The 14,300-nt window shown below is 39.5% G+C and overlaps 1 protein-coding gene across 3 annotated transcripts in view; it reads left to right on the forward strand.

Annotated features, from left to right (window-relative positions):
• Snap23 (synaptosome associated protein 23) overlaps positions 1-14,300 on the forward strand; it is a 32,762-nt gene that overhangs the window by 10,492 nt on the left and 7,970 nt on the right. Inside the window, exons 2-6 of one of the 3 annotated variants that reach the window (XM_028767174.1) lie at positions 5,149-5,226; positions 5,320-5,388; positions 5,839-5,880; positions 6,239-6,287; positions 6,882-6,999. In XM_028767174.1, coding sequence (XP_028623007.1) covers positions 5,332-5,388; positions 5,839-5,880; positions 6,239-6,287; positions 6,882-6,999 — 266 coding nt within the window. In that variant the 5' untranslated portion in view covers positions 5,149-5,226; positions 5,320-5,331. Of the gene's footprint in view, positions 1-5,148; positions 5,227-5,287; positions 5,389-5,838; positions 5,881-6,238; positions 6,288-6,881; positions 7,000-14,300 lie in introns of all 3 variants that reach the window. The other 2 variants (XM_028767173.1, XM_028767175.1) reach the window with 2 other exon arrangements.

Consider the following 14,300-nt stretch of genomic DNA (forward strand, 5'->3'; position numbering starts at 1 on the left):
CTCTCTCTCTCTCTCTCTCTCTCTCTCTCTCTCTCTCTCTCTCTCTCTCTCTGTATAAACACATGGAGATCAAAGAACACCACCCTTTTCTGGCGGCATCTGGGACCTCTTGCATGTATGTTGTGCACATAAACGCACATATACACATTAACTAAAGTAAACCTTTAAAAAAATCCTAAGTAGACATCTGCTTCCTGATGTCAGTGCTCGAAGTGTATGAGGTCTTTGTTCCTTCCTGATTCTTATTCTTCTGCTTAGAGAAGGAGGAAGTTTTAAGGAGAACTTGAGTTCACAGAAAGGGTGTGTTTCCAAGTGACCTCATTGTCACCTGACTCTTGGTTTTTAGAAGGCAGTTTAGTCCTCATTTTTGAAACAAGTCAGCTATAGATTTAAGTCTTTCTTTGAACCCATTTGAGATTTTTGTTTTGTTTTCACTAACAAGATAGTAAATGTTGATTTGTAGTTGACCGGTAGGAATAAAATTACAAAGTTGTGTGTTTGAGAGATCTGATTTTCTTATCCCACAATGTTTCTGTATCAGTAGTATAGTGTTGAAAACCTGATTGAAGTACTGTTTGCAGGGACTGATTGGTTCATGTGTGTTATTTTTCTTGTCACTTGTCCCTCTGTTGGGCACTAAGAAGTTACTCATTGGAACCATAGGTGACTTTTGAGAGTGCTGCCTAGGAAGAGTAGTCTTTGATGGGGCTCTAGGAAGTGACAGAAGCCACCACCTGAGCAGACAAGAGCAGGACATGCAAAGGATAGACACACATTTAGAGGTGATGGCATTTGCATCTCTCTTCCCCTATACTGTTTCAGGACTTACTGTGCTTTCTAGGCCGTCTTCAAACTTGGTCCTCCTGTTTGAAACTCCTGAGTTCTGGAACTGAGTGTATATCACCATACTCGACCAAACATATGATAGCATGGGACATATGTATAATAAAGCTAAAGTTTCCTAAACAGTTAGGAAATTAATAACACACATGATTTGATATTAATATCTAATGAGTGAATAGCTGCTAATTCAAGTAAGGAATTTATATTTTCTTTTTCTAAACTTACTTATTTTATTTTATGGGTTCAGGTGTTTTGCCTGCTTGTATGTCTGTCCACTATCTGTGTGCTTGGTGCTGGAGGTCAGAAGAGGGCCTAACATCCCCTAGAACTGGAGTTGCAGATCAACGTGAGCCACCATGTGATGCTGGGACCTGAACCCAGGTCTACTGTGAGAGCAGCCAGTACTCTTAACCACTAAGCTATCTGTCCAATACCAGTATTTCTTGCTTATATATCTCAGTGTGTGAATATTTTGTCTGAACCATGGATATGAAAAATATGTTATATTTGGAACTTCTGATGCTTGTAAAAATTATTTTGTGTACATGTGTGCATGTATACATGCATATATATCTGACATAGCACACATTTGGAAGCTCAGAGGGCAACTTGGGGGAGTCATTTTCTCCTTATACCTACAGTATAGAGATGGAATTCATGTCCTTAAACTTGAATGAACAGCTTTACCCACTGAGCCATCTCATCGACCTCAAATGTGCTATTTAAATGAACTTTTAAGGCTCAAAAATCTTAATTACATGTAACACATTTAACTACATACACAATCACACACATAACTTAAAGGGCTAGGAGTTGCACCTAATTTGCCTAGCATGTGTGAGGCCTGGATTCAATCCCCAACACACAAAAGAATGGAAAAGTGTCTGATTATTCCATTACAGGGGATTGAGCCCAGGGCCTTGTTCATGTGAAGTAAATGCTCTACCTCTGAGCTACACCCTCAGCCCCAGCTGAAGAAATTTGCCCATGAACAACTGGCTGTTTTATTCCATATGACATACTTGCAGTGGTGGATAATGGGATGACATCTAGTGATTTGTTTACTTTTTGCTAATACCACATGCAGCTCTGTTTGAAAGAGCTGCATTCCTTTGAGAGTGTATCCTGTTTCTCTATGTACTTGTTTATTTATTAGGTACTTTCCAAGAATGTGCCATCAGAGCCTGTTAGGTGTTGACATCGATGAGAATTGCCTTCAAGTTGCCTTTAAGAGTGTAATCTAGTAACGTATTCCTGGTTAATTTGATTCTCTGCTTGTCAGTATAATTCATAGCAGAATACCTGACCTCACCACATTTGTGCCTGATCATTCTTTGTTGATCAGCTTTCAGAAGGAGTGCTAGGAATTTTAGTTCTAGTAGCTTCTTCTGCCCACTGACATCTCTATATCCATGTTACTGTAATAAGTTTCCAAAGGATGAACATAGTGGCCCACACATCTAATCTCAGCACTTGGGAGGTAGAGGCAGAAGGATGAGATGTTCAGAATATCTCTCAGTTACATAGTAGGTTTGAAACCAGCTTGAGCTACATGAAACCCTTTTTAAAAACAATGAAAATGTTGCATGACAACAAATCTAAATGTGAGCCAAGTATTATCTGTATTGTAGACAAAGAGTTTTGATAATTGGTTTTCAGAAATGTAATATAGGGCCGTAAGGTGGTTTAATGGGTCAAGTGATAGTCACACAGTCATGAGAACATGAGTTCAAATGCCCAGAACTACTGTAAAGCCAGATGTGGTAGCTCAAATATAACACTAGCACCATGGCTAAGTGGGAGGTGGAGACAGGAGAATCCCGGGACCAAGCAGCTTGTTGTATGCACCAGCAAACAAAAGGAGACCCTATCTCTTTTGTGAAAGTTGAGGACTGATACCTGAAACTGTCTTCTGACACACGGGCAGTAGTGTGGTTGTTATCTGTGGCATGACATACATGTGCTCAGACTCATAAACATGCTCAGGTACACATTGCAAACATATGCATACACATACAAAAGGTAATAAAACACTAGAAAATGCAGTAAAGAAGACCTGTGTCAATTCCATAATGGTTATCCATACACTTGACTTCTCACATTAGTGACACTGAATAGCATCTGTATTAAGGGAAAATTTATTTTGGCTCATGACCTTACAGGGTTTAGTCCCTGATTGCTTGTCTCCATGCCCTTGGGTGGGGCATCATGGCTGGAGGAGTATGTGCATGCAGAGGAGATTTAGACAGCAGTGCAGCAGAGAACTTGAGACTGAGTCTGACCTTCAGAGGCACTCCTCACCCCACAGACCTACTTCTTCCAACTATGCTTCACCTCTTCAAAGTTTCCAGATCCCGCCAAAATAGTGCTGCTAGCTGGGTACCATACATTTAACACATGAGCCTGTGAGGAATTCCACACACCATAACACCTGTTTTATTTCCTTAAATGTTTACAAGGTCTTTTACTATGTATTAGAAAATTATTGCTTTGTTTCAGAGAGTATTCACTGAAACAACAGACCATAAAAATAGAAGAGCAGAATCTATCCATAATGAAAATTGATCCTTTTTTGAGCTCTTTGTATCAGATCTTTTTAAAAAAATCTTTTGTGTGTGTGTGTGTGTGTGTGTGTGTGTGTGTGTGTGTGTGTGGTGGGGGGAGTGGGCAGTATCCCTGGAGCTGAAGTTACCAGAGGTTGTAAGCTGCTGAACATGAATGCTGGAAATTGAACATTGAACTCTGGTTCTCTTCAAGAGCAGTTTGTGCTCTCAACTGCTGAACTGTCTTACCAGCCACAGAAGTACTTTTCTTGATAATCTCCAAGGAGTAGCTTGAAAAACTCATGTATTTTTTAGAAGTAATGTCTATATGTTCTTTATTCACATGACTTTTAAGTTAAACGGCCCCCATAGGCAGTGGCACTTTTAGGATGTATAGCTTTGTTGGAAGAGGTATGTCAGTAGGGGGTCTTTGAGGTCTCCAAAGCTCAAGCCAGTCTCTTTTCTGCTGCCTGTGGATCAAGATTTAGAACTCCCAAATTCTTTTCCAGCACCATGTCTGCCCGAATACCACCATGTTTCCTGTCTGATGTTAATGGACTAAACCTCTGAATTATAAGCTAGCCACAATTAAATGTTTTCTTTTATAAGAATTGTTATGATCATGGTATTTCTACACAGCAATAAAACCCAAGCTAAGACAGTTTATTTACCTGAATGTCTTTTCTTTATTGCTTTGCCATATTCAGATAAGATTTAAAAAACATTGTTACAGGGCTTAAAGGTGTGGTGCAATTGATACAATGCTTGCCTAGCACTCACAAAGCCCTGGGTTTAATCCCGAGCACTTTATAAACCAGACAAAGTGGCATACACCATGGAGGGAACAAGATCAGAAATTCAATCATTCTTGGCTGTGTATCTCAGAAACATGAGACCCTATCTCAACAACAATAATAAAGAACATTGCACAACCAAGGATTCACTTCATGCTTTTTTAAAAAAATTATTTAGCGAGGTATGGTGATATCAGCATGCCTTTAATGCTAGCACTAGGGATGCAGAGACAGGAGGATTTCTTGTGAGTTTGAGGCCAGCCTAGTCTACATACTGAGTTCCAGACCATCTAGGGCCACATAGTGAGATGTTGTCTCCAAAAAAGTAAAAAAGAAAGAAATAAGTTTATTATTGCATATATGCATTAGGATGTGTGTTCCTAGAAGTGTAGGTACTCATATGGTGTAGCATGCATGTGGAGGGCAGAGGACAAGCTTAAAACATATTATTGGTGTTTGAGGGATGCTCATGGGGATCAGAAGATAGCGTTGTAGACTCAGTTCTCTTTCTCCACCTAACAAGGGTTCCAGGGTCAAACTCCTGGCAAGCACCTTTACCTGTTAAGCCATTTCAGTGCCCATAGGTTGTCAGACTTGTATAGCAAGTGCTTTAACCCTTTGAGCCATCTCACAGGCTCATTGATGCCTTGCTTTTTAAAGCTAAGGACCTTTTCCATTGGAAAGAGTACTTCACCTGGGCCTGGGGATGTAGAGTAGTTGGTAGAGTGCTTGGCCTAGCATTAATGAAACCTTGGATTCAGGTTCCAGTAGCACATAAACCAGACATGTCTATATTCCCAGCACAGGATGTACAGGCTGAAAGATCAGAAGCTTGAGGTCATCTTTAGCACATAACAAGTTCCAGACCACTTAGGATATATGGCTGATTGTCTTAGAAAGAGTATTTCTCCTGAGCTTTAAGTTTACTTCTTATATTTATAGCATTAAATATCCATGTTTCCTCCTAGCCTGAGTTCCTGTCTCTGTAGAATAGGTGGCCAGGTAACGGGATCAGCCCTTTTATCCTTCTTGCCTGGTAAATACTGGTAAGTAATCCCAGCAATCTATACTTTTTGCTCAAACTTTTTTGTATCCTTATTCTTGTAGAGTATCCATATTTCCGTTTCTGTGTTCAATAGTTTTGATTCATCATGGATAATTTGTCACCAGAAGAAATTCAGCTTCGGGCTCACCAAGTTACTGATGAGGTGAATGATTTTTTTATATATATATATTTTAATTAGTTTTTGTGTGGGTATGTTTGAGTATTGAGTGTCACATACATATGAAAGTCCAAAGACAACCTGCAGGAGTCAGAACTCTGTCCTTCCATCTTGCAGGTTCCTGGAATTGAACTCAGGTAGTTATATTGGTGGGCAGTACCTTTTCCTCCTGAGCAATTTTGCAGGCCACTATTTCCATTTCACAGTAGAAAAGTGAGAGTCTCTGCCTACCTTTATGAACTCCTTGGCTCCACCATGTGGGGTCTCTCTTAAGAAATGCCTGGTAGGAAGGAAGTGAAAGTGGAACACTGCTTTCTTGTAAGGAGGGGGTATGCTTGCAAGTTAAAACAATAAAGTAGCATCATAAACATAGCCTGTGATTAATTTGTTTCTCTGTATTTCTTTGGTATGCTATAACTCTATATTTCTTTCTAGTCTCTGGAAAGCACAAGGCGAATCCTGGGTTTAGCCATTGAGGTAAGAAATATTTAATATTTGAATATAGAAACATATGGGTGGGATGCTAGCACTAGCTGCAGTTGATGTGATTTGAAACCAGCAGTTGCTGAAGACTGCCCAGTGATGCACTAATAAACCAGTTCTGTTTCTTCTTTGAAAATATTGGGATATTGACAGGGAAGATGAATTTACCATAGGCTTGTGACTTACTTTAGGGTTTAATATGTGTGTTGGTGTGAGACACCTAGTTCTATTTATAACACTGATTCCTAAGAACTTGGTTTTTGATATGATTCTTTCTTATCATTTGTCAGTAAGGTTTGCAGGTATTTTGGGTTGCTTTCTTGTACTTTCATCTTTCTTTTCCCTCTTTTAGACTCAGGATACAGGAATCAAGACCATCACTATGCTGGATGAGCAAGGGGGTGAGTTGAAGTCATTGAAAGAAAGTCTTGACTTTTACAGTGCCAAAAATCCGTAAAAAATTCAGACTTCTCTTTGTAAGATAAGAATAATATGTTTCCTCCTGTTCTCTGATTCATATTATAATATCACGGTCATTGCTAGACTGGGATGAGAGGCAGCAGTACCCAGCTGGGTACAAGTCTGTTAGACAAGCTGAGCTGCTTGTGTGCATTTGTCACATGAACTTTAAACATGACATTCTCAGATCATTTCCCAGTTAGCAGGGTCTAAAACAGATCTAAATTCTGATGAGTTTAGAACATCCAGTTTTGTTGGCCTGAGTTAATCCCATCTAAGCTTTCCTTAGTTTAGTGCCTACATGTTAGGAATTCTAAGAATCTGGCTGTAGTGATTTCCAAGCAACCCTTGAATGTTGCTGGAGAAAAAAAAATCTTTCTACAGTGAGGCTTCATAACCGTAGGATCAGCATTGTTTTCTTGGTACTAATACTCACTGGCAGGTGATAGATAGCGTGGAGGTTGCAGCTTGCTGCTTTGTAACATTAGCATTTTCCATTGGACATCTTTGAATGTAACACCACAACTTATTCTTAGAACAACTAAATCGCATAGAAGAAGGCATGGACCAAATAAATAAAGACATGAGAGAGGCAGAGAAGACTTTAACAGAACTCAACAAATGTTGTGGCCTCTGCGTCTGCCCTTGTAATAGGTAAGTTGATAAATCAAGACCTTTTAAAAATAAATCAGTACATGAGAATATCCTTGCTTAACCCCTCCCTGGAAATAAAGTTGAAAGTGTAACTGGATAACTGGGCCTAAATTAGCAACTTTGTTAAAAACAAACTGAAGATCAAGGTTTCATGTAAGCAGGAAAGTTCATAGAAAATCATGCTTAGATTGACCAACTCTTGTACCAAACATCAGTTTCAATCTGGATACAGAAAGACTGGGGAATGTACATCTGGATGATGTAGAACAGAATGGCATTTGTGTCTAGACACTCAAGGAGTAAAGAATGGACTTCTTTAAAAGACAGTGTGTTAGAGCTAGTGTTAGATGGTGTGATGTCTACCAAGGCTAAGGGAACCGATGGATATGGTTAAGTGATACCTTACAGATGAGGCAGGGCATGAGTTGAGCTTGCCACTAAAATGATTTGGATGAATGTGAAGGAAAGGGCCTGGGGGTGAGGCTAAGTGGCAACCCGTAGTGCCAGAAAAAAAACAACAAAAATTCAATATAGAACAGAAGGGAATTTAACTGAACTACATGATTGAGGTGAGAATTAGCCAGAGAGGTAAATAGCTGGTAGAGGAACTTGGATACCAGAGTTAGGGAGGAAATAGACTAGATTGGCATTTGTGACTACACCAGGAGCCTAGTTAAACGTAATTCATTATCTAGGTCTTTGAGGTTAGACTTTATCAGTAAGATTAAAGATGAAATTATGAATGCATAGGATTTACTTTAAAGAAGTTGGTTGCATTTGAAGTATGAAAGGGGGAGAATCAAGAAGACTGATGATGGATGGTATGCCCTAGTTTTCTTTATGTGATAAAACAGTCTGAGCAAAAGAACTTAGGGAAAGAAAGTTTATTTGGATTACAATTCCAGGTTATAGTATATCACTGAAGGGAGGTCAAGGCAGGAACTTGAAGCAGCTAGTCACATCTCATTCAAGAACAGAGAAGAATGAGACCTGCGTACTATCTTAGGGTTTTACTGCTGTGGACAAAACACCATGACTAAGGCAAGTCTTATAAAAGACAACATTTAATTGGGGCTGGCCTACAGGTTCAAAGGTTCAGTCCATTATCATCAAGGTGGGAGCATGGCAGTATCCAAGAAGGCATGATGCAGGCAGAGTTGAGAGCTCTACATCTTCATCTGAATGCTGCTAGCAGAATACTGGCTTTCAGGTAGCTAGAATAAGGGTCTTAAAGCCCACACCCACGGTGACACACAAATTCCAACAGGGCCACACCTTCTAATAGTGCCACTCTCTGGGCTGAGCATATACAAACCATTACACACCTTGTCTTCTCCCATCTTACACTGTTTAAGCTTCCCTGCCTAAGGAATGGTGCTGCCTACAGATATGATCCTAGGCAAAACAAATCTGCATAGGTCCTCAGTTGATGTTCTTAGTGATTCTAAGTTATGACAAGCTGACCTTTAGAACATCATAAGGCAGAGCATCTCTAACAGAGAAAATTTTATAGTATACTGTGTGAGACTGTGCTCCAGACAAAGGACTTTACCCATTTCCTTGAGACAGGATCTCACTATATAGTCCTAGTTGGCCTGGAACTCTGTATGTAGACTAGACTGGCCTTGAACTCAGCGATCTGCCTGCTTCTGCCTCCCGAGTGCTGGGATTAAAGATGTGTATTAAAGTGTATCACCATGCCCAGGCACTCATTTTATTCCATTGTGGAAATTTCTTTTCTCTTCTTACTCTTGGATGAAGTAAACTTTACAGATTTTTTACTAATAATAGATATTCAGATAAGGTAAAGTTTGGACAGAGGCAGTTGATCTTTAATCTTCTGTTAGGAGCTCTTTGAACTTTACTCAAGATGAGTGTCTCAAGATTAAGTTACAGAGCTTCATCAACAGTTCATCTAGTTAGTTGTCTCAGGTGCATAAATCCCAGTGAGTTAAGTCTTTTATACGTACATATTTTCAGGTGAGTATACTTTTGTTATTTGTTTTGCCTTGTTTCTAATGTGAGTTCTAGGGATTTGCACTCAGATCCTTATTTTGTACAGCAAACATCTTTTAACTGCTGAGCCATTTCCCCAGCTCTCAGATAAGTGTTTTTATGTTATAATATTATATTATAATTTTAATTAAAAAATTAAATTTATGATGTCTGTGCACTATATACATGTCTGGTATCCACAGAGGCCAGAAATGGGCATCAGATCCCCTGGGATTGGAGTTAGAGAAGATAGGGAGTTGCCTAGATCTTCTGGAGGAGCAGCCAGTGCTCTTAATCCCTGGGCCATCTCTCCAGTCCCTTCTGTGCTATTTTCACTAAATAAAAGGATTATGTTGCTTGTTGGTCAACTTCTGGGTTTGTTTTGACATGAGGAGTTAAAGATTTATTGTTCTCAGCTTTAATACAAGCCCATTGACCTGTTTATACTTTGATTTACTTTCTAAAAGTTTATAGTTAAAGTTATGACTGGAGCTGGGGATGTAGCTCATTTGGTACAGTGTTTGCCTAGCATGAATAAAGCCCTGGGTTCGAGACCCAGTGCAGCATAAAATTGGGAGTAGTTCAAGCCTATAATCCTAGTTCTTAGGGTCCTCCTCTTCCTCAACTACATAGTAAGTTAAGGTCAGCCTGGGCCAAATGAAACCCTCTCTCCAAAACAATAGCAACAAAAGCTACAATGTGTCAACCAGGTTTAGCCGATTGATTTAAACAAACACATTCTAAGTGCCTACATCATATGATTCAAACTCTTAGATATGTTTTACAAACTTCTGTTCTTGTCTTGTATGTTTCATGCACCATCTTGGAAGAATGAGGAAGAGAAAGTAGGTGAATTTCCTTGAACAAAAACTCTTCAGTCTAGAAGATTGTTACTAAGTTGTAGGTTAATGAACAGAATAGCAGTGAATTCTAAAAGGATCAAAGATGAGAGAACAAGGAGGGTAGAACAATGGGCATATTGAAGTTTTTCTCTGTGTGTCCTGCCATGTGTGGGCAAGCTTTTCTTGAACATGAGGAGAGAAGATAAACCATGGCCCTACTGTAGGCTTTCACCTCCAGCACTGGCAGAACTCTTTCTCAGTGGGTGAAGAGAAAGCATTCCTTAACAGATGGAATCCAGGACTGCTATGACAGAACAGCTGTTGCATGAAGAAAGAGCAGAACCCACCTGAAAGATTCTTGGGGAGCTTTTCTTCTTCTTCCAGTGTCTTTATACCACTGAGACCTGGGCTCCTATTAAGTCGCTTGTCCCTAGTGTCTCCTTTTCCTCCACTGTCCAGATCTTCCTAACCTTACCTGTTTCAGTCAGCGTCAGCACCTAGCCAATGGTAGCATGAGCTCTTCACACACATACAGAATCCTAGTTCTCCGTATTCTGTGGGTGTCAAAATCTAGCAATATTACTAGAACAGTAGTTAACTGCTTGAATTCATGTATTCTCCCCCCCCCATTCTCTCTCCTTTCCTTTCCACCCCTACCCCCTACAATTGTGTTTATCTAACCATTTAGAAATCTATAATACTCTGGAAGACAAGAGTTACTTTTTGTTCACTTTTCTTCATAAAATGGTGGGATTGCTTGTGCTTTAAGTTGTAACTGCACTGAAACTTTTACATTAGTATACTCTTGTGATCACACTCAGGGCCTGGCACAGGACAAGTAAGCACTCTACCTAATAGGACTGAGGGGACTTCAGTGCTGCCAGCCAGTACTTCCTGCTCAGCATACACTTTAATATTTTAGTGAAGAGTATTATCCCTTGGACATGCTCAGGAAAAATGAAGTATGCCATCATTTAAATTGTTTTCTTGTTTTTCTTTTTATCTAGATTCTCAGTTGGTGACTGTTTCTTTGAAAACAGGCAGGCATTTGAATGCATCATGTGTCTAAAGCTCAAAATCTGCTCCTGTTCTGTTTGACTGACATGCACTGTCTGCTTCTTATTCTCTCACTTAATCTCTTCCTTTCTTGCTTACTAAAAATGAAGATCTAACATCAAAAGCCGGGCTCAGTAGCTGATCAAAGGGATCTTTAAGATGCAGTCTTGAGGTGCAGGCTGAGCTGCTAACCTGCTGCCCCAGGTGATGTTTCAAATGGCTTTTCTGTGCATGTGCATGGATTTTTGTGAGTGATGGAAGTGGTCTTAAAGCTGTGTTGTGTGTAATGTAAAGTGAATTTGTTTGTGATGGGTGCTAGCAGACAAAAGATGGACTTAATAAAAAGATCTGCATTTGTTATAACTCTTAGACTAAGGCACCAAAAGCTACGTTTTTATTTACTAAGTTGATATTAGCAAAATAAAAGCACCCCTGAAATTCAACAAGCTTTGAATTGTTGATCTTAGCAGTCAGTAGCTACAGTTGAGTTCTTTTAAAGGTTGACTGAATCTCTCTGTTCCTCCATTAGATGTCCTCATACCTTCTGGTTCCTGTAGAGTGTTCATCTATTAAAATATTGCTTCTCTGCATTTTAATTTTCCTTGATTTAGACCACTACAAAGTCAAGGAATTGTCTAGTCATTATAAATCCTATTTAGAAAAAGTGGGATATCAGTTTTAAATGTGCCAGTCATGAAACAATGTAAAAACAATAAAAATAAATAAATAGCTGGGCAGTGGTGGTGCACGCCTTTAATCCCAGCACTTGGGAGGCAGAGGCAGACGGATTTCTGAGTTTGAGGCCAGCCTGGTCTACAGAGTGAGTTCCAGGACAGCCAGGGCTACACAGAGAAACCCTGTCTTGAAAAACCAAAATAAATAAATTAAATAAATAAATAAATACTTTTTTTAAAGGTAAAATCTCATTAGTCACTTTTGGTTTTATTTTTGACTTTGAGACAGGATCACACTTTGTTATCCCAGATAGTGTAACTCAGTGTCCAGAGTCCTGGGTTTGCAGGCATGCCACTATGCCTGGATTTTTCTAATTGCTTTCAATTTGTCACTTTCTTCCACCTGCTCTAGAACCTAGCATTCTAATAGAAGCTGTACTTATATTACCTCAATTAACATTCCTAGCTACTGTGCTGAGAGCTGTAGCCCAGTGGTTGGGTGCTAGGACTCATGAGGCCCTGGGGTTATTCTCCATCACCACAAATGGACTAAAGCCCAGAAGCCACTCTTTAAAAAAATCTTGAGAAATATTGGTTGTTTTGCATATTAGATTTTTGTTAACAAAGTATATGTTAACAAAGTATGCATGCTGTATTGGTTCACTAACTTGACAGATAATTATATGAAAATATTAATTTAAAAATTAGATATCTCACTTTGTTTCAGAAAAGATTTGACATGGTTGATTAATTGACTGACAGAAATAGTAGTATACATATAAAAATTATTATGAGAACTTTGAATGTGACCAAAAAAAGGGCTTTGAGAATGAGCTTTTTGATATTAATAAATTTCTCTTTTAAGAGCCTTTAAGGGCCTACAAGACAGTTGAGAAGGTTAAAGTGCTTGCCACCCAAGCCCTGCGTCCCAATTTCCGTCCCTGAAAGCAAGTGAAAGTTGAGTGTATCTGCAGTCCCAGCACAGATCGGGGTGGGCAGAGAATTGCACTGCAATTGTCAGCCAGCAGTAGCAGCAGAAACAGAGTCCTACTTCAGCAATCTCGGAGACCGTTCGTCCTCTGACCTCTATATGCATGTGTACCCCCAATCCATCCATCAATCAATCTGGAGTACCCTTTGTAAATAATACACACACACGTGCACACACACACACATACATTTTCACATTTGTGAAGTCAGAAAACAATTGCAGGAATTGTTCTTTTCATCCTTCCTCCATGTGGATTCTGGAAACTAAACTCATGTTGTTAAGCTTGGCAGCAAACACCTCTACTTACTGACCTGCCCCAACAAACCTCCTTTTTAGTTTTTGAGACAAGTTCTCACAACATAAGGCAGGCTGGCCTCAAACAAATGATTTGCTGCCTCAGCTGTCTGAGTACTGGGATTATAGGCATGTGCCACCATACCCTGCTAAGAGTGCCGTTCTTACAAGTAATAAAAAAAAGTCCAGTTCTAGTTCAGCCAGAATTTAATCTTCAAATACTTATGAAAGAAGAAACCACTTCTTTTTCATAGAATTTATTTTCTGCTTTTGCAATTTTTGCAATTAAGTGACTGCCTCAAAAGTAGGATAAGTAAGATATATATTATAGCAACACTGAGCTTAATTTTTGTTAATACAAAAATAAAACTAAAATTAAGCAAAATCTTGTTTGAAACAAAAGTAATCAGTAAAGACAGTTTCAAAATAGCCATTTAAAAGTCACATGACAAAGTAGGGTGGTATAAACCTGTAATCCCAGCACTTAGGAAGTAGAAGCAAGCCAGGTCAGAAGTTGGCCAGCCTAGGCTATATAGTTAAGTCCTGTCTAAAAAAGAAAAGCATTTTTCTTGGCTTCTTTTTTTTTTTTTTTTTTTTTTTTTTTAAAAGACAGGGTTTCTCTATTCCTTGGCTGCCCTGAGACTTGCTTTGTAGACCAGACTGTCCTCGAACTCACTCTGCCTCCTGGGTGCTGGGATTAAAGGTATGTATGACTATGCCCAGATCTGGGTTTCTTTTTCTTGATGTTGTATCAGTTGAGAAGTATATTCTGTGTTAAAATTCTGACTCTGTTAGCTACACCTAAACCTTTTAGGTGAGTTCTGGTTTTGCTTTGAGTTTTACCTTACTGTGTAGACCAGGTTGGCGTCAGACTCACAGAGGTCCACCTGTCCAGCACACCCATCTTTACCTATCTTGATAGAGAAGCACTGGGATTGCAGATGCACACCACCAGCCAGGCTTTTTGGTTTTTCGAGACAGGGTTTCTCTGTGTAGTCCTGGCTATCCTGGAACTCACTCTGTAGACCAGGCTGGCCTCGAACTCAGAAATCCACCTGCCTCTGCCTCCTGAGTGCTAGGATTATGTTAGTTGGTTGTCTGGTTTAGAATAATCCATGTTTTTCCTTCATGATATTTTGTTTTTTTTTTTTTTTAAAAAGAAAATTTAAAAATAAATGTAATGCAAACTTCTACAATTAAAATAGGGGCCTGGGTCTTTTTGTTTAGTTGGTAGAATGCTTGCCTAGCATTTGAAAAGCTCTGCGTTGGATCCCCAGAACCATAAAAACGAGGAGTTCATACCTACAATCACAGCACTAGGGAGGCAGAGGCAGAAGGATTTCAAGACCATCTTTGGCTGTGAATTTGAGGGCAGCTTGAGGTTTATGAAACCCTGTCTCAAACACACACACACACACACACACACACACACACACACACACACACACA

The sequence above is a fragment of the Grammomys surdaster genome, unplaced genomic scaffold, assembly GCF_004785775.1.
Source record: "Grammomys surdaster isolate TR1022 unplaced genomic scaffold, NIH_TR_1.0 170, whole genome shotgun sequence".
Taxonomy (NCBI): domain Eukaryota; kingdom Metazoa; phylum Chordata; class Mammalia; order Rodentia; family Muridae; genus Grammomys; species Grammomys surdaster.